General features: G+C 36.2%; 1 protein-coding gene across 2 annotated transcripts in view; it reads right to left on the bottom strand.

The window, feature by feature from the left end:
- Window positions 1–23,715, bottom strand: part of LOC116734657 (exostosin-1) — a 250,148-nt gene that overhangs the window by 15,365 nt on the left and 211,068 nt on the right. For both annotated transcript variants that reach the window (XM_032586179.1, XM_032586180.1), the window contains exons 5-9: window positions 21,536–21,643; window positions 13,543–13,662; window positions 7,118–7,250; window positions 1,779–1,897; window positions 514–609 (exon numbers count right to left, since the gene is read on the bottom strand). In XM_032586179.1, coding sequence (XP_032442070.1) covers window positions 514–609; window positions 1,779–1,897; window positions 7,118–7,250; window positions 13,543–13,662; window positions 21,536–21,643 — 576 coding nt within the window. The remainder of the gene's footprint in view (window positions 1–513; window positions 610–1,778; window positions 1,898–7,117; window positions 7,251–13,542; window positions 13,663–21,535; window positions 21,644–23,715) is intronic.

The following is a 23,715-nucleotide window of genomic DNA, read 5'->3' as shown; positions in this document are numbered from 1 at the left end:
CATAACATAGAAGCACAAAGTAAAAAATACATTTTTTAAAAAATTCTAGAACGGTGTTGCTTTGTTAGCTCTGATTTATTAATTTTTCTAGACTTGAACGTTGTGCAGCTGAAAGGATTTTTGCTCTTATTTTTATACCTTCAGACAATCTGTTTGATGTGTAACCGTGGCGACAAGGTGTGGTTTTTTTTTTCAATCAATCAGGATTTTCTGATTAGCATCTCAAAAGCATGAAATAACACCTAAAGTACAACTTCAAATCCCAGGAGATGAAATGGAGACTTTATGCAAGAAGAGACACTTTTCATGTAAGCTTGAACTTTAGGAACAAGAGTATTTATATGGAAAAGCTGTATTTAAAAAAAAAAAGTCTTGAGGCTTTAATGTTGAGGTTTAATTTCCTGGAGCACCTTTTGGCAAGTATCTTTTTAAAGTGCAGATAAATGTTTTCATCGCTTAGGCTTGAAGTCGGCTTCCACACAGTAATGGATGCAAAAAGCCAGCAGCTGTTACCTTGGTCTGTCCTTCGATGACAGTGAGAGGCACACTGGTGGAGGGCCACTTATTTCGAGGAGGTAAAGGTTTGTCACAGTTCCACAAAACCACAACCTACAAGAGAAAAACACAGGGAGCTGGTTAATATGCTTCTATCAGCATATCTGGATGTTATTTTATGCAGGTGGAGTCAAAAACAAAGCACTAAATTGCAAAAAAAATAAGATTATATTTCAATTTGGATACTTTTAAAAATGTGATTTGGAAAAATTGAGAATTTTTGCTCTGGTAAAGTCTGTAAATGAGCCATTTTTCTTGGAGATGTATTTAGTTTGAATGGTCCAGTCAAAGTCTAGTCAAACTCCATCTATTAATCTGTGGCAGGACTGGAAAATTGATGTTTCCAGACACATCAAATACATCCAGTCTGATTCAAACTGACCAATTTCACAAAGAAGAATGTCTGAAAACGCAGCAATTCTGCACTATCAGCTACAAACACAAAAAATCCAAACATAAATTAGAAACATTAAAGTTTTCGGTTCAAAACTGGAAAAGAGTGAAAGTCCATGTGGTATGAATACTTTTTCAAGGAAACTAAAAACTTGTAAATTAAAAAATTTCAAAATATTCCATAAAAAACTGTAAATTTAAAAGACAGGTGTCAAACTCGAGGTCCGGGGGCCAAATCTGGCCCTCCGTAGCTTTTTATGTGGCCCTCTAGATTCCAAATTAAATCTTCCACTTTTTCACAAATCTGCAAAATTCACACAAAATCAACAAATCTTCACATTTTTTCCTAATTTTACTGTAAATTTTCTCAAAATTGGTCAAAACATGGAGTTGAAGTGCCTGCAGCTTTACTTGATGTCAAGTTTTAGTCCGTAAATTAAAAGTCACATTTAACATCATTCATTGGCGAAAATATTGTAAAAAAATTCCTAACAGTCACCATAAAATCTGTAATTTTGATTTTAAAAACACTAAAACAATCATAAAATCCTGGAGGAAAAGCTATTTATTCATATTTTAACAATTTAATTGGTTTTATCAATATATTCTGGCACAACCGGCCCTTTAAGAGCATTCAGGCTTTTGATATGGCTCAAAATGAAAATAATTTAAATCATGTGAGATGGGATTAAATTTTCTTTAACTTGATTTTCAAACTCTGCAGGTTCCAACCTGAAGGTAACTTGCTCAGAGGTAAGAGCATTATTACGATTATCTCACATAAATGGGTCATTATTTGATCCTGGGACAGTTTGGACCCATTTTCCCACCTGTGCACAGAACTTGGACTTGGCCACAGCGATGATGAGCTTCACCACAGGGGAAATCTGGGCCTGCAGAGGAGTTACCGTATGGACCACAGCTGTGAACTGCTGCGATGGGCTCTTACCTGCAGCACAAACCCAAAGAAACGGTGCAGCAGGATGAGCAGATGGAGCGCTTCTTCAAACTCCAACACAGATTTCTGAACAAATTAATCCTGATCTTTGCTTCTGTTCACTTTTCACTTCAGTAAGGAGGAGGAAAGACGTCCTATCAGTTTCATTTTGGTCTTTTTACTTGTTGCAGCTCATCTGATATTCAGCGAGTATTTCTACGTTGTGAAAACTTTCTAAAGCTCAGTACATGAGCTGTAAACATTCTCAGATCAGAGGTTGTGCTTTACCTTTTTGTAACAGTAAGTTGTTCTTTTGCCACCAACACTTTTAGCAACGAGTACATGAGAATGATTGACAGTGCTAAGACCCTCCTCTTGGCTCTGATTGGATGTTTTTGGTCGCTAGCCGTGCATTTCTTCAACTGTAGTTTTTGTTAAAGTTATAAGTTTTTAATTGAAAAATTTATTTGGAAAAAAATATTTTGCCCGATTGTCATTTTTTTGTATGTTTGTATTTTTTTTATATAAATTGTCATTTTCATCCTTAAAATACCAAAATTTCCACTTAACTTCATATCTTGACCTGTCTATTTATGTAATATTTAAATATTAAATGATTGATAATTTGATCAGTACTTTTTTACCAAATACTTATTTACTCTTACTCAAGTAATTTCTTCTTTTACTTTTACTTGAGTAAAAATATGTTAAGTATTGCTACCCTTACATTTTTGGGTTTTCTACCATTTTTAGTCTTATATTATAAGCAATTATTAGAAAGAGAGATGCAGCTAACAATAAACATAGAAATCTATAAAAGATAAATGGAAGAAGATGTGGAAACACACAGAGACGTTTTAATATTTAGAAGAGCCAAAGCAGCCGTGGCTGCAGGAACAGAAGAGCTGTGTGTGTTTGGGAACAGGCAGCGCATCCTGATGGATAAGTGAAGCCGGATCGTAGCTCCATCCATCTCGCTGACACCGGGCCTCCGATCGGCCATCTCAGGTGGGCTTGCTGGTATTTATGGAAGCAGGAGCTTTGCCCTTGGGGAGGGGGGTCACACAAACGGGCGCGTGCTTTTGGTTTCCTGGAAAGAGCAGCGCCGCTCTGATTAATATTAATATGGTAATTGTTTTCCAGCAGGGCAGTTTTAATTGGAATGAGTCGATTTAAAACACGCCGGATGTTTGAAAAATGTGAATTTATCTGATTATAGAAAAGCTTCTCATTGGAAACACCCAAGTTTGATTTGAAGACGCAACAGGTCTGCTGCAATAAGCAATAAATCATATAATAAATTAAAAAGAGCTCAATCATTTCTTTTTCCATTTATTTAACTTTTTTCTCTTTTTACCAAAAACTGGATGACAAAAGTCTTAATTTTGTTTTATCAACTAACCCTTTTTGAAGTTTGTTTACAAAGACTTCATAACTTATTATTCCTGTTTTGTTTGTTTATTTTGTATATCTCAAATGTCTCCCAGTTCCACAGTTAAATGTTTGTTAGAATTTAAAGTTTGATTTTTGAGAATGTGTTCTTGAATCATTATTACCTGAAAATGGTTTTTAAAAATTAGTTTATCACAATAATTGCTGAGACAATTTATCATGACGTTTTAATCGAAAACAATGAATAAGAAAAAAATAAACTATATTTCAGATGCAATTTCCTTTAAAATTTATCACAATGGACTGCCAATTTCAAAATTAAAAGAATATTAAAGATTTTAATTAAATTGAAATGTGAAAGTATCTTTATCCAACTGAGATTTACCTTTATGCTACGGTAGAGGCTAAACAAAATAATTGTAGCACTTTTTGCTTTTTTTAATCATCTCAACCATAAAAATGAAACTTTTTAAAAAAAGACAAAACACCTTCAGCTCATTGAAGCCACACATTGATGGAACAAAACATATTTTTAGACACTCATTTGGTTAAATTGATCAAATCTAAATCACAGGAACGACTAAGCTGAGCAATAATTACACATTTACCCTTTTCCTTAAAAAATACTTTCAAATTAAAAGACTTGGATAAAGGAGCAAATGGCTGGCGGCTCAGCTAAAGGTCATTGTTGCAAAGCTAATGAGCCATTTCACCTTTTTTCGCATTACAACCACAAACTAAATCTTTTTATTGTGATTTTCTTATGCAATTGCCTCACACAGAGTGGAAGGAAAATGAAGCGTAACTTTGTTATTTTTAACAACTGAAATGAACTCAAGCTAAGCTGTAGCTTCTGCCGTCGTATTCGGATATTCGTCCTGCTCCTCAGGCCAAAACGTCTGAGCAGCAGGTCAAACTTTTTCAAAATGTCAGGCAGAAGTTGCAACTGCTTTGCCATCAAAAGTTATGGAAAGGTAGCAGAGTGAGACGGCCGAACATGCGGCGCGGACGGTAAGTTATTCCCCCAGCAGCAGCGGCAGAAATAGTGATTTACTGCAGAGGCATAAACAAAATGGCTCCCTGCTCTGCACCTCCTAACCCGAGTGTCCACAACTCCTGCGAGGAAGACAAACATCGATCTGAGTTACAGCCGGAGTCCATGGAGAATCGCTGCGGTCGCCGCTCACACACCCACGCAGCTGAAAGTTTCTAAACTCTGCTGCCGTCCGACACCTTTTATATTCACATTACAAAACATTAAGAGAGGTTTTAGCTTTTTATCTTCAACATGTCTTCAATGTGGGAGAAATGTTCAGCTGTAAATCTTCAGAAGATTCATTTATATGCTTGGAAAAAATGGATTCAGTCAATAAACCTTAAAGCTGCAGAATGTGACTTTATCAAAAATTAGTTGTTGTTTTTTTAAAAAACTGTGACCATGTTGTAACAGTTCGGTATGTATTCGGGCCATTGTAGACGGACAAATAAGGAGTACATTTTCTGCCAAAATTAGTCAAAAATTTGTAAAAAAAAAAACACTAAAATTTTCTAGAAAAAAATTTCTTTACTGCAAAATTTAAAAGTTTGCTAGAAAAAATATTAAATCTTTAGATTAATCTAAAAATTTCTGTAGACAAAACATGGAACTTTATGAACTACTAGAGTTAAAAATTTTTTAGAAATCTTTAGATTAATGTCAAGAAAATTTTAGAAAAAAATGAGAATTTCTGAACTACAAAAGTTGAAAATTTGCTAGAAAAAAAATCAGAAATTTTTACATTAATCTCATATGTTTTCTAGAAAAAAATGTGTGGAAAATTCTGAGTTTGAAAAGACTAGAAATGCTTAAGTTAATCTAAAAATTTCTTTAATAATCTAAAAAAACTTCTAGAAAATACATGGAAATTTTGGAAGTACAAAAGTTGAAAAATTGCTAATAAACGCTCAGAAATTTTTAGATTAATCTCAGAAATTTTCTAGAAATAAAACAAGGAAATTTCTGAACTACAACAGTTAAAAATATTCTTGAAAAACTCAGAAATTTTGGGTTTAATTTCAGAAATTTTCTAAAAAAACCAACTAGAAAATTTCATTGCTTTTGGAGTAAATTTGCTCTTGCTTTTTTTCTAATTTCAATGAACCTATGAACCATCGAAATGTAATAATTTTACCAAATATATTTAAAAAATGTATACATTTTTTTAAACATCCAGCTCTAATTTGGATGTTATTGTTGGAAAAATTAATTTCAAACCACGATAAAAGTGGCAGTAACTTTCACTGCTTTGCGCTGAACGTTATGATTTTCTTTCTTTCTTCACTCATAACCCTCAGTGCGTTGTTGTCGTCCCATGTAGGAATTAAAATAGCCTTAAATGAGTAAACCTGGGGATATTTAAAGGCTGCATCAGGGTTGAAAACATCCACAAGCAGATTGCTTACTTCTGTTCCTTTGTTCACGTTTCGCTGCGAATGCACTAAATAAAACAAACAGATTAGTCCTTGACTTCAGACTTGCTTGCAGGAGCATGGATATTTTATTCCAAGGATCTTTGGCGCTCGTTTGTCTCCAGTGGTGGGCGGTGTAGGTGGACCACGGTGCGCCTCTTGGCTCCAGCTGCCCACGCTTCATTACTTTCCCTCTGAGCTGTCTGCGCTCTCCGTTTCCTACAGTTTTCCTGGCCAATGCGGCAAACATGGACTGACCAGATGGAGTGCAACGGGCGACCCAAGGTGAAATCACACCCTCGGCTCCGGTTCTCATGAGGGGAATCGCACCTCGGCTGACCCTCTCCACTTCATGTACCTTCAACCAATTCTTTGGATTTTATACCTTTTCATCACAAACAGCGACTGAGCCAAATATATAAATATAATGCTTTAACTCCTGTAGTGCCAAGAAGAAAGTTTATTTCTCACAGAATGCACTGAGCCTCGTTTGGGTTGGCACCAGAACTGAGCCCGGGGCAAAAACAAATGTTGCCCAGCCAACTGGCGATAAATATGTATAAAGCCATATTAGGGCTACTGTAGATTTTTTTTAAAAAAGAGTAAATTTGTGTGAAAAAACCCCCCATCAAATTTTAGGATTAGACTAGGATTCTTTCTAGAAAAAAAACATGGACATTTCTGAGTTTCAAAAGTTGAAAATGTGCTCAAAAAACTCCACAACTTTGATATGAATCTCAGAAATCTTATAGAAAAAAAGAAGTTTAAAAAATGTTCAACCTTTGAAACTCAGAAATGTCCACGTTTTTTTTCCAAGAAAATTTCTGAGATGAATCTCAAAGTCTCTGAAATTTTCCCAGCAAATTTTCAACTTTTTAAACTCAGAAACTTTCTGAGACTGATCTGAAAAGTTCACATTTTTCTAGCAAATTTTCAACTTCTCAAAACTTCCCTCAGAAGAATTTTAAGTTGAAATATCCATGTTTATTTTGTAAATTTCTAAGATTAATCTCAATTTTTTTCACATTTTTTCAAGAAAATTTCTGAAACTCATCTTAAAATTTTAGATTTTTTTTTAGCAAATTTTTAGAAATTTCCTTGTTTTTCTTAACAATTTCATTAATTGTTTTTCATAAATCAAAATGTCTTTTTTGTGGAAATTCACTCCTTTTTGCACCTAACCATGACAGATGCAAAAACGCAGCTAGCTTGCTAGCAATGGTATTAGCAGCTAGTTAGCGGTAGCCTCAACCACCTCTAGTTGTAGAACGCAAGGAGGATTACATGAAAGAAAATTTAAGACCTAAAACATTCTGTCTGATATTTATAATATTTCATCTATTGAGGATTTTTAATGTAATTTGAAGACATCTGTAGAGAATCAGTGCTTACCCAGGATGGAATAGTAGAAAGGGAACTGGGCAGGGTCAGTTGAGTACTGTGGGAAGGCGAAGAGACCGCCAGGTAGGAAGTTCCACAGCAGGTGATTTCTGGACACGTGAGACTCCACTCTGTCCTGAATGATCTGGAGGAGGGAGGTGAAGAGAAAACACAAGAAACAGAATAAAAAAGAAAAACTAAATCCCCTAAAATAAACGAGAGTTAATTTGGGATAGAAACTGAAACAAAACCCGCCTGCAGATTTCAGGTAAAAAAAAAACTAAAGTTAGATAATTGGAGCTAAAAGGAATCACAAAATCTTATCAAGTATTTTGATCTAGTTTGAAGTGTAAATATCTTTTTACACTTAAAACAAAATAAGTAACTTTTCAACAAGATGTAGAACCTTTTTTAAAGTCAATAATTCCTAAATATTGGTGGAAAAGTTTTAGTTCCGCAGGCGCCGTTACCTAGCAACGCCAGCCAAGCCCAGCCTGTCACCTAGCAACCCAGTTCTAGTTCCACTGGGAGATTAAATATTTTTTTCATCACTTGACTTGTGTGATGCAAAAAAAAAATCCCACTGCAGCTTAGCGAAATTTACCAATTCAGCTGGAAAAATGACCTCATCCTAGTTCAAAAACTTTTTATGAAAGAATTCACGTTTTTATTAAATTGGTATTTTTCCATTAAGCAAATTTATTTTCATAATTTCAGTTTGTGCAATTATACAGACAATGGAAATGTGGATAATGTCTTTATCTCACAGTAAACATACGGTGGCACCGAAATTCATTTAACGCCTAATTGCTAAATAGGTTTACTGACAAAATTTTAAATTAAAACGTCTTTCGTCAGAGGCTTCTACAAATTTGCTGTAATACTGACTGCAACAGGAGCTCTACAATAACTCTTTGAAGAATTTTGAATTAATGAGTTACAACATTTAATTTCCCTTTGGGGTCAATAAAGTATTTTTTAAATGTTTTCAATAAACAAATAACTTAAGAACCATTTAAATAGTTAAATGAAGCTAATAATGCATAATATTTCTTAAACTCGACTCCACCTTTCTGTGCAGAACTCTCTCTAGGAAACACACACACACACACACACACGCGCGCTGTGTGAGTGCCAGGCTTGCTGCATGTGGGACACCACAGTTATCAACAACGCTTCATTACTCCCGTTTAGCCCGGTGCCACGCGGCTCTGGGCTCCTTAGCACATCTGGCCGGCAGCACACGACTGTGAGCGGACATCTGTCTAATTTCATCCTCTGCTAGAGCCGGGCGTTTGGTGAAGTCACCAAGGTCTTTGTTTCCATCCATCCATCCATCTTCTTCCGCTTATCCGAGGTCGGGTCGCGGGGGTAGCAGCTTCAGAAGGGAGGCCCAGACTTCCCTCTCCCCAGCCACTTCTTCTAGCTCCTCCGGGGGAATCCCGAGGCGTTCCCAGGCCAGCCGAGAGACATAGTCCCTCCAGCGTGTCCTGGGTCTTCCCCGGGGCCTCCTCCCGGTGGGACGTGCCCGGAACACCTCACCAGGGAGGCGTCTAGGAGGCATCCTGACCAGATGCCCGAGCCACCTCAACTGGCTCCTCTCGATGTGAAGGAGCAGCGGCTCTACTCTGAGTCCCTCCCGGATGACTGAGCTTCTCACCCTATCTCTAAGGGAGAGCCCAGCCACCCTACGGAGAAAACCCATTTCGGCCGCTTGTATCCGCGATCTCGTTCTTTCGGTCATGACCCAAAGCTCATGACCATAGATGAGGGTGGGAACGTAGATCGACCGGTAAATCGAGAGCTTCGCTTTTTGGCTCAGCTCTCTCTTCACCACGACGGACCGGTACAGCGCCCGCTTGACAGCAGACGCTGCGCCAATCCGCCTGTCGATCCCCCGCTCCCTTCTTCCCCCATTCGTGAACAAGATCCCGAGATACTTAAACTCCTCCACTTGGGGCAGGACACCCCCCCTGACCCGGAGAAGGCACTCTACCCTTTTCCGGCTCAAGACCATGGCCTCGGATTTGGAGGCACTGATCCTCATCCCGGCCGCGTCACACTCGGCTGCGAACCGCTCCAGCGAGAGCTGCAGATCACGATCTGATGAAGCCAAAAGGACCACATCGTCTGCAAAAAGCAGAGATGAGATCCTAAGGCCACCAAATCGGATCCCCTCAACACCTTGGCTGCGCCTAGAAATTCTGTCCATGAAAGTGATGAACAGAATCGGTGACAAAGGGCAGCCCTGGCGGAGTCCAACTCTCACCGGAAACGAGCCCGACTTACTGCCGGCAATGCGGACCAGACTCTGAGGTCTTTGTTTGTGCAACAGAAAATCTGCCGCCTCAGAATCGCCTTATTAATCTGTGTGCTTGATAACCTCTGATGTTTGTTTAGGTAAAATATCTAAAACGCTTTAAACAGCAAATCGATTGTCCTGTTTTCTGTTTTCTGACTGATGGCAACAAAAACTCATTACTTTAAGAAAGTTTCTCGTTATCAAGAGTTTTATCATTTTAAGAAAATGTTTTGTCATTTTCAACAAAAAACTTTTTTGTAACGAGAGTTTTGTGGTTTTAACAAAAAAAAATTAAAAAAATTATTACGAGAAAGTTTTAACAAGAACATTTATTACGTGAAAAGTTTTGTGGTTTTAACAAGAAAATTTCTTATTACTGCAAGATTTTGCTCCTGAATGTATTTCCAAGCACTGACAGTTGAATATTATCTGTTTTAATTCCACATTGCAAATACATGAAATCACAATATCTGCAAATTACCTTTGTGTTTCTAGAAAGTTTTAGCACAATTTTTGTATTTAATAATTAGAATTTTAAACTTAGAAATCTTGACACTTCTGACCTTCCTTTTAGCAATAAGTGATTGATAAAATAAAAAACTGGCACAGTATGCAGTAGTGATCATCTCTGTCTTTCTGTTTTCATGAAGCCTGTGTGTAACAGAGAGGATTATTATCTAATGTGATGTGAGATCCAAACGGTCCCTGTGGACTCGAGCAAAGCAGCGATGGAGAAACTAAGAACAGAAAGAGACGAAAGCTTCCAGAACCTCCCAACAAGGCGAGTTCATTTTGTTCACTTCAGATGGTTAGGTCATTCAATGAGGCGTCTAGTGGCTCTTAAGCCTCAAGAGGAGACATTTGGCTCTCTGACACACACACACACACACACGCACCCACACACACACCCACCCACACCCCGATACTTGCACACCCACGCACACGCACACACACCCCCACACCCACACACACACACAGCCCAGCTACTTGGATATCCAGAATCTCCGTCATTTCAGGAACTTCACATCTTGTGTTTAGATCTCAGGCTGATTTCCTGTCCACACACTGAAAGCAGAAGTTACCATGGCTTGTTAAGTTATTTATTTATTTATTAGCACGTATGAATTTTATAAATTTTATCATCTCAGCTCTCACTTTCAGTCTGTTTGTTCTACTCCTGTGCCTTGAAATCGACCCAAATAGTCAATTTTGAATTGAATTGATATTAAATTGATAATGAATAGACACCTATGGGTGTCGTCATCTGCAGCCTTACAATTATCCTGCAACTTTGTGGCAGAAATGAGGTTCCACCAAGTCAATTTATTGGCCAGATTTCTATAGTTGATCAGTTCTGATATCACAATTTCACAAAAACAAAACAGTCTCAGTCTTTCCTTATGAAAACATCAATCTAAACTGACTAATCTTATCTAGAGTTAGAACTAAAGCTGCAGTTTGTAACTTTTATTAAAACATATGTTTTTTACATATTTGTTAAAACTGTCAACATGTAGTGACAGTTTGATATGAGAGATAATCTGTGAAAACATCGATCTACTCTCTGAAGAAATACATTGACCAAAAACAACCAATCAGAGCCAGGAGGAGCGGCTTAGCGCTGTCAATCAATACTGTGAACGCACAGCTAAATGTGCTAAAGGTGAAGAAACAGCTTACGTTACAGAAAAACTGTTTATCCAGACTATGCTAGCTGTAGCGTAGCCGAGTGAAAGAGGGGGAGGAAATGAGCAGGCCAACATAGAGGATGATTGACATCATTAAGACCCGCCTCCTGGCTCTGATTGGTTTTTCTAGTTAGCATTCGGAGAAGATTTTTTCACAGATTATCTGACTCATCCCGTACTGTCACAACCCGGTGACAGTTTCAATCAATATGGAGATTTTCTTTTTAATGTACTGTATAAAAATTACATTCTGCAGCTTTAAGTAAACTTTTACTATTCCTTGAAATAATTAGTTCAGATCTGCTGACCTGGTAGAGATTAGTTCAGATAGCCAAGTCTGCTAGAAATGTGTAAATATGTATTAAACGTTTACAATTTTAAACTTATTTTGAGTTATTTAACTATGAGACCTCTGAGAGCCAGATGAAAATGTTCCAAGGTTTTTACCTGAACACTCAGTTTTATTTTACCTGTTGGTAAAAATGTAAACAAATAGTCAAATCAAAGCTGTAGAGCTGATCTTGGTTTTGTGTGATTACAAACTCTCATAAAATTATACATTCAGTATTTGCTTTCTCCAGGCAGCTGAAACATTTTGACAAACAGAACGGCACCATGTTCAGCAGCAGAAGATAAGCAGGGAAACTCTGCAGAGCACTTAGCAGAAACCTGGATGTTCAGATAAAACATGCAATTTTAAAGCTCAAGGTTTGACATTTAGCTGTGCGCAGAAGTGATGCGACATGACAACATGCACGCGCATTTAGATAACTTATTTGTTTAGGCAGCGGCAGCCATAAAAACGCATATCTTACTTAGGTCCAGACAGAAATAAGGAATACTGTGAGAATTTTTAACCTTTATGACTGAAAAACAAATGATTGCAGCTGAGAACACTGCAAAAAGACAAAATTTCACCAAGTAATTTTGGTTTTACAGTGCAATTATCTTAGTACACTTGAAATACAACAAAACTAATTTACAAGCAATCTTTCAGCAATCTATATGAGCTTTAAGTCCAAAAAAAGTTCTAGTTTTGTTGGCAGATAATTTCACTTGTAACAAAACATTTGTCCCATGTGAATTTAGCACTTCTTAATCAATATTATGGAATTATTGATTTAAAACAAGCTCTTATATCTTGCTGGAAAGATACGTGTAAATTAGTTTTGTCTTATTTCAAGTGAACTAAGATATTTGCAATAGAAACCAGACCAAAAATACTTGGTAATATTTTGTGTTCTTGCAGTGCACCTGTACAACTTCTGTTTAATAAAGGAAGCTAAGAAAGGAAAAAAATGAACATTTAGTAGCAGCGGCTTTTTGCAGAACACTTTCTGCATCATCTGTAGAGAAATCTGATGGAATGTGAAGTCAGGACTAAGAGTTGTTGGATTGTCAGGTGATGCGCTTCACCGACTCAGATTTCTTTCACAGTCATAATTTTCAGTCATTGTTTACGTCCAGATTTATTGCGTTTGGCTTCTTCTGGTGCAAAATTATTACGCAAATCTCACATCGATGACATAAAAGTCAGATAAAATGCGACATGACCGTTCAGATGGCAGACACTTTGAAAATAATCATATATGCGTCCAAATTAATTCCACATACGGGAGTGGCAAAGATCTGATATTTGGGGGGTTAAAGGTCGGAAGCTGGAAAAAACAGATTTGAGTCACATTTGCCTGTAATTAGTTCCCTGTTTAGCAATACAAGCATTTCGTATCGTTGATATTGATAATTATTGTTTCGTTTTTTCCTTTAAATATCTGAAATGCAGCCAAACTGGTGGAGCGACGTTTCCCGTTTCATACACAGGTTTTATTCCACGCTGTTGTTTATTTTTAAGCCGTTATGAGGTACAGTGGAGAAACCTGAAACTGCTGCTGTGTAAGTTGCTCAACAGGTTGTTGCTAGGTAACCAAAGAATGAGTGAGTTGCTAGGTAACCAAAGAGTGAGAGTGAGCTGATTCCGCCATGCCAGCCAACAGAGTTTGAGATCTAAAAACCTTCCTCAGATAAATCATCTGTCAATATTGATTACGTGTCTATCGTGACATATATAATTATTGATTTATTGCCAAAGATGAACATGTTTGAACAAATACACTATAAAACTAAATGTACAAACAAACCTACTGGATGAATTTCATTTTCTCTATTATCATTAATGTTTCCAAACCAACAGATCTTGAACAAGATAAATATTCTCCAATTGTTTCTGCAGAACAGAGCAACTTCATTTATACAATCGTCCTTTGGATAAAAACATAACTGTCATCTGGAGAAAGAAACTCTTGAGGCTTAACTTTCCAAGGTGATGCACAGCCGGGGGCAATGTACAGCACAGAACAAGATGTTTCAGTTTAGCTGATTATAGATGAAGCGCTTCTGACAACCCAAATCCACAAACTCCCATCTAAGACCATTTTCTGCAAGCTTACCTCCAGAGTGGTTAAGACTATTTTGGCTACAGAGGAGAAGTAGGCGTCCCAGAGGAACTGAGTCTGCTGGCGGAGAGCCAGGATCCTGTCACAGCCCACAGATCGGGTAATGGAGGGAACCTGGAGCGAGAGCAGAGGAGGGCTGTTCACATGACAGTGGGATAGATTAAGTTAGATTTTAAACAACGTTGAGTCAAGGGTAAGAATCAGAGGGGGGTAAAAAGTGAGTAGACAGGTAGACAGGTGGAGGAAGCGTAGGTAATTTAGTGGAAAGCAGAAGAGATTAAAGAAAATTTCCCCCTCAGGATTGTCCCACCTCTAATTCCATCTTCTGTCCATCATTCAGGATTCTGGATTCACATTACAGTAAATAGAGGCGACTCCATGCAAGGAGAATTTATTACAGGTTCGCTTCAGAAAGGAGATTCTCAAAACCACTTGTTCAATCTTCACATCATTCTGTCACATCAAAAAAGGATTTTATAATTCCTTTAAGCAAGAAGAAAATGCTTTTGAACATCCATGCAATATTTAATAGCTGACATCATGTTAATCAAAATGTATTCCAGAAGTCTCTAACTGCATCTCCATTTACCACAGAACAGCGCCATTAGGCATTTCAAAAATAAATCTGCTTAGTAAAAACACAATAATTAAAAAAAAAAATTTGGCGCTAGGATGAGGTGGTTATTTGGCCATATAAATATTAGTTTATACACTTTTTTCTTTCATTACACAAGTCACATGATGTTGCCACTGGCACCAACCACAAAGAAGAAAATGACAGGAAGTAGTTAAAGGATGATGGAGTGGCATGTTTCTTAATGACTTATTTATATGCGATTTTAACTGGATTGCAACTGAAAAATTGTGTTTTTTCAACATTAGCGGAATATTGACAAAGTTTTGCACACATTTGAAAATTCAACACGTCTGTTGAATTGTCTCGACCTCCACAACATTTAAGCATAATTTCACTGAATGAGTCTTCAACTGTAAAATGCTTGAACAAGTTGTCATAATATGTCCAGCATTTTTCCATAGATTTCAGTTAGACTTTGTTCTAAATCTGTCCTGAACTGATAAATTGCTCCCAGACTTACAAGCATGATTGACAACGTCAAGACCCGCCTCCTGCCTCTGATTGGTTGTTTGTAGTTAGCACTGGGAGCACTGGGAGAAGGCAGAGGAATTAGATTTTTTTCTGTCTCATACCATACTGTCACAACATAGTGACATTTTCAATAAATATGTAAAAAATATATATATTTTAATTAAAGTTAAATATTACAGCTTAAAAGAGTTGGTCTTATGTTCCCATTTCTACTTTTTCTTATCTGTATACAATGAAACAAGAAGTTGTCATTCTGAGATATTTTACCTTTGAGCTATGAACTAAGGATTTTAAGATACAAACTGGCTTTTGAAGATAATTCATTGTTTTGCTGTTTATAAAAATTGTTAAATGATTCAAGAAATGCACCAAAGCAACTGAGGAAAAACTGCAAATGAAACGGCACTTATGAGCTCCTCATTTATTGAACTTTTTTTGAAAACCTTCAAATGATATCTGTCAGATGTTCCTCTTGAACAAATTCTTAGATTTCTTCCCCTTGTGCGTCATGCTGTGAAAAGCAGAAGAAACAATTTATTTTTCAATCTCCTGGAAAATCAACAGCAGCCTTCAAACTTGGAAAAGCAACAACACATTAAAAGCACGAGAATCCCCAAACGAAGTCTTGATCCACACATCACAAACCATCCTCCTTATCTCCTGTAGTTATCAGAAAAATCGGAAGTCCTTCTCAGTTTACACCTCACATTTTCAAGAAACAAGAAGCAAAATTTCTCTGCAGCAAATTTCAAATCAAAGACTTTATCCAAGAAGCCATTTTCTAAACACAGTTAAGTCTGCTGTGACCTCTTGTTGTTTTAGATTACTGAATCTCATTACTTTCATGCTGGATTGAGTAAAACTCAGTATGAAGTAAATGTTGCTCACAGTCTAGCATCAATATTCATAATTGATGAAGCAAATCATCCTGACTTTTAACCCCTGAGCTTTTGTATTTATGTACAACAAATTAGCATTTTTGTAACACAAATTAAGTAGAAATACTTCAATTTAGAGACCGCGTTCATCTACATTTAGTATTAAAATGAATGAATAAGACAAAACTGGGCAAAACTCCAACCATGGCAGACCGCTTCCACTGTGACAGGATATGTGTAGAATATGCATCAACAGGCATTACTGGGATACAGGCGGATATATGGTGGCACTGCTAACTAAAACGTTTACTGCGCTAACCCTAAAGCACTAAATGTAAATATTAGTTGCACTATATCACAACATCAACATAGTATTTAGCAAAATTAAGTTATTTGGGTAAAAACGGAGAGGAGATGGAGCGGCTGCGTAAACAGTCTTCAGCCACGTCAAAATAAGAGCATGAATATGAATGTCAAACTACTTGAATAATTCTTGATGGTTGAAAACTATTATTCATCTGAAAGTTTACAAAACAGGCAAGTAAATTAGCTCTTTACAATTTATCTGGTAACTCTAATTCAGGGGAAACTAAGAGCACAAAATTTTTCAAAATTAGCAGAAGCGCTAAAGCTCTAAATTAGCTCCACTATTGGTGCATTAGCAGCAGGAGTGCCAAATAATTTTCTTAGCACATTAATAACCACTAACAAAACGGAAAGTCAACGATGAACAGAAACCGAAATACTGATTGTCATTTAATTAAACAAAGTATTTTCACTAAAATATTACTCTGTAGAAGGCTTTGAAAGTTTGGGCTCTTAGCCTGCCTTTTCCTTAACTACACTCAATAATCACACTTCTATTTATAATTTAAAGACAAATAAGGGTAAATGTTTACATCAGATTGAGTATAAAGTGTGTGAGATTTCTGTTGGCAACTCGTCAGCTCTCAGCGGGGCGATATAAACATCACCAATCAAATCAGCTCCATTGTCTTCCCCTCCATTACCTCTAACTGTGTTTATGTCTCTCAGCAGGGGGATTTTGGTGTCTATCTGAATACCTGGGTGTCTGTTTTCCACATGTCTTGTCTCCATGGGGGAGGAAACAGACACGCTACATATTAAACAGTCCAATATTTGAGCTCTCAGAGACGTAATTGAAAGTAATGAGATTCAACTCTCTCGGCAGGCGTTGGAGGATTGGAGCTTTGATTGACTGTTTGTGACTGTGTTAGCACCTGGAACCATTTACAGACCAAGTGACAAAATCTAACATTTGATTTGTATATTTCACTTCCGTATGTTACATATGTTTTTAAAATAAACTTGAAATAAAAGCTGGTTACTCTTAGTGAAAAGATGCAGGCATCTGGTTAAAAACGGCTAAAAAAGTTCCTGGATTAGGATATGTCACATTATCTGTGCTAAAGCTGTTTGTTAAACTTCGTCCATCAACTCAAACAATTATATGCAACCAATAATAAACAGAGAATTTAATCCTAGATTACCAAGATAATTTCAATGTCTTAAAACAGCGTGCTAAATGTTTTCAAAGTTAGTAAAAATACTAAAAGACTAACTGAAAGCTAGTGCTTAGCACTGCTTATATTGCTGACTATCTACTTATACTGCTAGTCAGTAATATAAGCTAATAATCAATTAATCAGCTTTTCATGTTTTCAAACTTCATGACAAAATTCTGGCTGATAGAAGTCGTACAGTTTTTCGCTAAAAACCCCCAACAGTTTTTAATGAATGAGTCTGATTTATAAGGAAAGCAGCCATGCTGGATTCTGAGATCAAGCTCCATGAAAACTCAAGTAGATTTTTTCCCACCATAAACATTGAGATGTCGAAGTACAAAAGGAACACGGCATTAACATATCAAAGGTGACCAAATATTAAAATAGCCTAGGTGTCTTTTCCAGGAACGATTGTACAGCACAAAAGTAAATGACCAAATGCTCTGGAGCTCCGACTGGGTTGCTAGGTGATGGGTGGAACTCTGCTGAGGTTGCTAGGTGATGGGTGGAACTCTGCTGGGGTTGCTAGGTGATGGGTGGAACTCTGCTGGGGTTGCTAGGTGATGGGTGGAACTCTGCTGGGGTTGCTAGGAGATGGGTGGAACTCTGCTGGGGTTGCTAGGTCAGGGACAGTGCCTTCTGATTTGTGGTGTTTCTAAAATCAGTAATTAACCAGACACCAAAAATATGAACTTATTACTAAAAAAAATGGCTGGATGATTTTTTTAAGCGCTTGGGCTGTTTTTAAAAGCAGCTGAGACCCAAATGGAAGTATAAAGACATACAAAATGTGAATTTTGCAACAGTGCTTTATATATAGTTTTTCACCATTGATACGTTTCTAATAATGTGTTTTCTGCCATCTGCTGATGGCTATGTTATTTCTGGAGAACAACTGGTCAATAAAATCAAACAATATTTTATAGATTTTTCCAATTTTTCTGTTGCTTGATTAAAAAAACCACAAAAACAACCTTTTCTAACGCACATGAATGGAGGTTTACATAATTCATAAAAGCTGACAACCTAACATCTACAGTACCTCTAGTATAGAAACTGCATAGAAACAGATTTCCTTTTTTGCCACACTGCCAGCAGTATCTACTGTCCCCCAGGAATATTTGACAAACGAAAAGTAAAACTAAACCCTCAGGAAGAATTGTAGTCTTTTTAGATGCAGAGCTTCTCGGCTGATACTTATTTAAAAGTTACAAAAAAGTTATGACATCTAGAAGAAGACTGAAGATAAGATGGAGTTTGCACCCTGAGGCAGTCTGAAGATGTGTTTTCAGATTTCTTCTCAGACTTTCTTCACATAAATCCTCTGATTGTTTGTAAAAGTGAACTCCTTTTACCAACCGCACGCCGTCTCCTGAGAAATCTAGTGCACTAAATGACATGAACAGCGGTGAAGAGACGACAATTCAGGCTTGTTTTTCAGCTCTAAAACTTTCACTATGACCCTCTTCTTGTATTTTAGAGTCAAATGTGAGGTCATGCAGAGGTCAATCTACAGCAGAATGGCTGAAAAAAAAAATGGTCCAGTCAAGAAACGATTGCTAGCAATTTTCAATAAACTGAAGAAGTTTTGGAAAGAGTGAACCCTTCCTGTCTTCAATCACAAATGTCTGACTTCATTAGACATTTATTTATTCAATTTATTTGAATTTATTTATTCAACTCAATTTATTTCACTAAATTGAGTTTTTTATACATTATTCTTTTTGCAAATTTATGGCTTATAAATTACAAAAAACATTCATGTCTTTAATAGTGGAAAATTAAAGACAAAACAGTAAAAGTATTCTAATATTTTAATGTTTAAATCTGTATTTTATGGTCCTTGATTGTTGCTTTTGTATTGATTATAGCATTTTTAGATATCTCTAAATGTAAATAAAATGCACAATAAATAAAATTAATCTTCATTCTGACACACAGGAATAAATAAATAAATTCTTACAAGTTCTGTCTTTTTTTTCTGGTTAATTGGTGGAAAAATTAAACTGAATGTGTTTTTGTTTGAACAAATAAAGCACCTTGTACAGAAGCTGCTAAACTATCAGAGGATGTTTGATTTATGTTGAAAATTGCCCATTTTCTGCAACCTGAACAAAGAGCGCACAGCAGTCGATGTTTTATTTCCTTTTATTTGTGAGAATTGAAAAATGTCAGGATTTGTTTGGAGAAGATTTCTCCTTTTATCTCTGCATCTGTATTTTCATTTATTGAAAACTTGACATTTCTGCAGAACATGAATTAATGGAAGAAAATGTTTTTCCTCAAACTTAATTATAAGTGTGCGTCTCAGTCTGTCAGAACACGCTTAACCAACAATTAGAAAGCTCTGCAGAAGGGAATGTAAAAAAAGAAAGTATTGGTGCATTAAGGAAGCTTTTATTAATGCCTCATGTCTGAAAAGTCCAGATTTATAACACAGACCAGGGTATTTTTTATATCTCGTCCCATTTTGGATCTTCTTGTAAAGTGTTGATTGAAGACAGGAAGCAGAGACCCTCTAATTAAAAGGCAGACACTTTTAGTTTGAAATTCCCAAAATACAAACTAGCACACGTCTGTTTGGCTGTCCAGATGGTGCGAAAGGTCGCCCAGGTGACGAGCGGCGATACGTAGCGTAATTAGAAAATCTAAATATCACTGCTGCTGCCATTACAGGGAACAGAAGGTGTTCCATTTGTAGAGAAATGCATCGCTGGTATAAATAGCTCCTGGTGTGAGTGTAAATGATTATACTTGATATGGCACTTGTGATAATAATGTGATTATCACAAGAGCCATCTCGAAATAAAGTCATGTTTAATAAAGATCATGAACAGAGGCAGATTTGAAAAACTTATAGTTTTTAACTCTTAGCTTTGCATTTGTTTAGTTTCTACAGTAGTTAAATCCAATAGTTACATTAAAAAAACATTTTTAGTTTACACATTTTCGTTGTAATTTGTTGGTAAAAACAGTAAGAAAATACATGTTTACTGATTTAAATTTTAATTTAAATATTGTTACATATTCCTTCCTACAATGGAGTATCAGGAAGGTTAAATTTAGTAAATTCTAAATACATAAGAAAATTTTTTACAATTTTCTATGATGAAAGACAGATTTATGATATTAAAACTGTGATATTATTAGGATCTTTTGGAGATTGATTTAATTCTAGTTTCACTATTATTCTGTGTTAGTTTGTTATTTTAGATTAGATCAGTCTTGTTCCTGTTTTTCTTCAGTTCAGCCCTTTCTTTATGAGAAACTAAACTAACTAACTAACTAACTAACTAACTAACTAACTAACTAACTAACTAACTAACTAACTAACTAAATTGCCAAATCTTGACCGGCCTGCAGTAATAAAAAGGTTGAGGACCACTAAGCAAACAATAGATAAATACCATACCAACTTTATTTATAAAGCACTTTAAAACAACCACAGCTGATACAAAGTGCTGTACATCAAAACACAACATAACAATAAAAAAGCATAAAATAAAAACTTACAGTTTAAAAACAAAAAACATACAATTTAAAACTAGATCCCGCTAGAGTTGAAAGCCAAATAAAATAGATGGGTTTTAAGACGAGCTTTAAACAATAGATCTACCATTCAAATAATCTTGGATCTGTAACATTAATAGTTTAGCAAAAAATAAATTAATCTAATTCTTAATAGGCTCCAACACAGTCATGATTAACAGCTGCTATCCATGGCTGCCGTTTCTTTCCTCGTTAAGTTACAGAATAAAATGACAAGTTTGGCTTCTGTCTGTTTGTGTAGCTCAGCATCTTGTGACCATTTTGAAAATGAAATCAATTAAATGATGTAAATGATTTTAGGCTACCGGCTGCTTCTTCTTCTTGAAATTTATTGGCAGTTGGCAAGAAATGTTAGGTGAGCATTACCGCCACCAACTGGTAAGGAGTGTGGACCACATGACAAAAAAAAACTATATCCTATTATACAGCTTACGCTGTTTTAAAAATCAAATATAGCCTGATATCCTCTGCTTCCTGAGTCCTTTTGCAGTAAATCAACAATGTCAAATTTCATTTTCATATTACTAAGGTTCCTAATTAACATAACATAACTTTCACATGTTTCCCTATAATAGTGACCTATTCAATCCAGTGTGTTCAATTCTAAGTTGTGAAATTACCGGCTGCTTGTTTTTAGGCAGGCTTTGAAGTAGCGCATTGGTTGTTTTGACGTCCATCATGGCGGAGTGGGCGGAGTTTGTGTTGTTTGTATTTCTTCACACTGACTTTGCCCCATTTTGGCTGCTGATTGTGGCCATTTTGGGGAAAAACTGCCCCGTTTGTTGCAGTTATTTGAACATATTTTTCTCTCTCCTCAATATTTAAGGATTCTCTAGTTTTAATATCTTCTTTTTGCCCACTTTTTATCTCTTTTTGTGCTATTGCAGCCAAGCATTTCCACATCATCTGTGTTTCCAGTGTTTTACCTGTAGCAGCAATCTCTCATCTCCAATGACGGCGGCTTTTCTCCAGTCGATGACTTCGGAGAACGGCGGCTCCCAGCCGTTACTCAGAATAACCGGGATGCAGGCCGCCTGCAAAACCAGCAACACAAACAGGAACGTCCTAATAAGACTGGAAATCACATATTTGAAATAAATTGCTCATTATAATGAGAAACATTTCTGACACTTGAGCTGAAGGAAAACAAAAACCGTCTCTACATTCTGGCTGTGTTTATTAAGCCCATTGGTGTCGGCTGAGGAAAGTAATGAATTCTTCTTTCAAAGAACAGTTTTTTTGTAGTTAAGGAAAGAAATACAGAGTGGAGATGATTTTATTTTAAAACTGTTGACATGATTTCACAGCAGAGGGAAGGAAACGAGTTTCAGTGACACATAAAAGTCCTAACAGCTGACTTTTATGTGGGGAGGGATCAGCTTTTAGTGTTTTTCTTTCCTTCACTGAGGGCTTTTTTATCCTCTTTGATTGCTTTCTTCTGATGAGACACTTTGAATGCATTTCAACTAAGTTTCCCTCAAATAAATGGAGTTGCCAGGAAGATTAAAGACGAAATGAATTGCGTTTATTTATTTTCCAGTAAGCCCCCGATATTTGAAAGAGTCATTTTGCGGGGCTTAATTCATTAGCAGCAGGTTTCATCGCTCTCTGAGCTGCTGAGTGTTACATTTATTTTATAAAGAGATTCTTAAAAGTCTGTTGCTAATGAGGAAGAGATTTGTCTATTTATAGCCCAGTTAAACTGTGTTTAAATGGATTTTTGATCCTGTTTTGTATATGTATATATTTTTTTTCAAATATTCAGTGCCTCATCTGAAAAAATCTTGCTAATTTTCAGCTAAAATGCTAAGACAGGGAATAAATTAACAGCCGCAGAGCTCACTTCTAATTATAAGTGTTAGTTTTATCAGGAATACTTTGAAGTTATCACTTATTAGTGCAACTGATATTAATGAATGAAGCTACATTAGTAATGGAAAGAAGGTTTGAGGTTGTTGTAGGTTTTATTTGGTAAATCTAAACATGTTTTATCGTTCCTTTACAGTCTGGGATTCAACTCAGATTTAGATGATGAAGGAAGGAAATGAAAGAATAATAATAAAAAAATGAGTTTGAGACGCAGCAGAAAGGGCCAAGCCAAAAAAAAGATTAAAAATGAAAAAGCCTAAGCCTGATATTTTTGTTGAAAGTTCAAGTTTCAGTGGATTCTTAATCAAGTGAGATTGAAAGATTAAAGGAGATTCCCCAAATGCCGAGTTCGTGATCGATGATCCGCCTCAGAAACGGTTTCATTACTTTGACTTTGGTGGTTTCTTTGTCTTGTCGTTTCACGTTTATTCTCACAACTCTCTATTCAGCTCGTGGTTTTTGGAACGAAACCCTTAAATATCTTAAATTGTTTCTCATAAACCTTTAAAGGGGACGTATTACACAAAGTTCGCATTTGGCATGTTTTTGTATTTCCATTTGGGCTTCAACTGTTTCTCAAAACAACCCAAACATAAAAAATAAATAAAATAAAATCATCCAGTCGGTTTTTGGTATGTTCATTTTTGTAGCGGTTTCAAAAACCAACGGAATGTAACGTCACAAATCAGCAGAAGCTGCCGCTCACCTAGTGACCCCAGCCACGCCCAGATCGTTACCTAGCAACCCCAGTGGAATTCTGCCCGTCACCTAGCAACACAGGTGGGCAGAGCACCCAAAAACTGCTACTCTATGTTGAAGAGTAGCACTACTTCAACATATTTTTACTCAAATAAAAGTAAAAAGTAGCCATCCAAGAAATTACTCAAGTGATAGTAAAACGTATTTGGTAAAAAGCTATATTTAAAACTTACATTATTTATTTATTTATTTATTTATTTATTTCGAACAGACTTTAAAACAATCAAAAAGAAAATAAAATAAAATGGAATGAAACAAACTTAAGAAATAAAATATGAAACAAATTATTATGCCCATGTGACATGCAAATGTTATTTTATTTTTATTTTATAAAATGGACCAAAATATAAAGTTAAGTGAAGATTTAAGAACAAAAATGACAATAATTCATGATAGTAACAAAAAATAACAAAATCACACAAAATAATTTTTTTTCCAAATCAGTTTCTGTCAATAAAAAGAGTTTCAATAAGAGACA

Source organism: Xiphophorus hellerii, chromosome 15 (genome assembly GCF_003331165.1).
Source record: "Xiphophorus hellerii strain 12219 chromosome 15, Xiphophorus_hellerii-4.1, whole genome shotgun sequence".
Lineage (NCBI taxonomy): Eukaryota > Metazoa > Chordata > Actinopteri > Cyprinodontiformes > Poeciliidae > Xiphophorus > Xiphophorus hellerii.
This window is presented reverse-complemented; position numbering and strand designations above follow the sequence as displayed.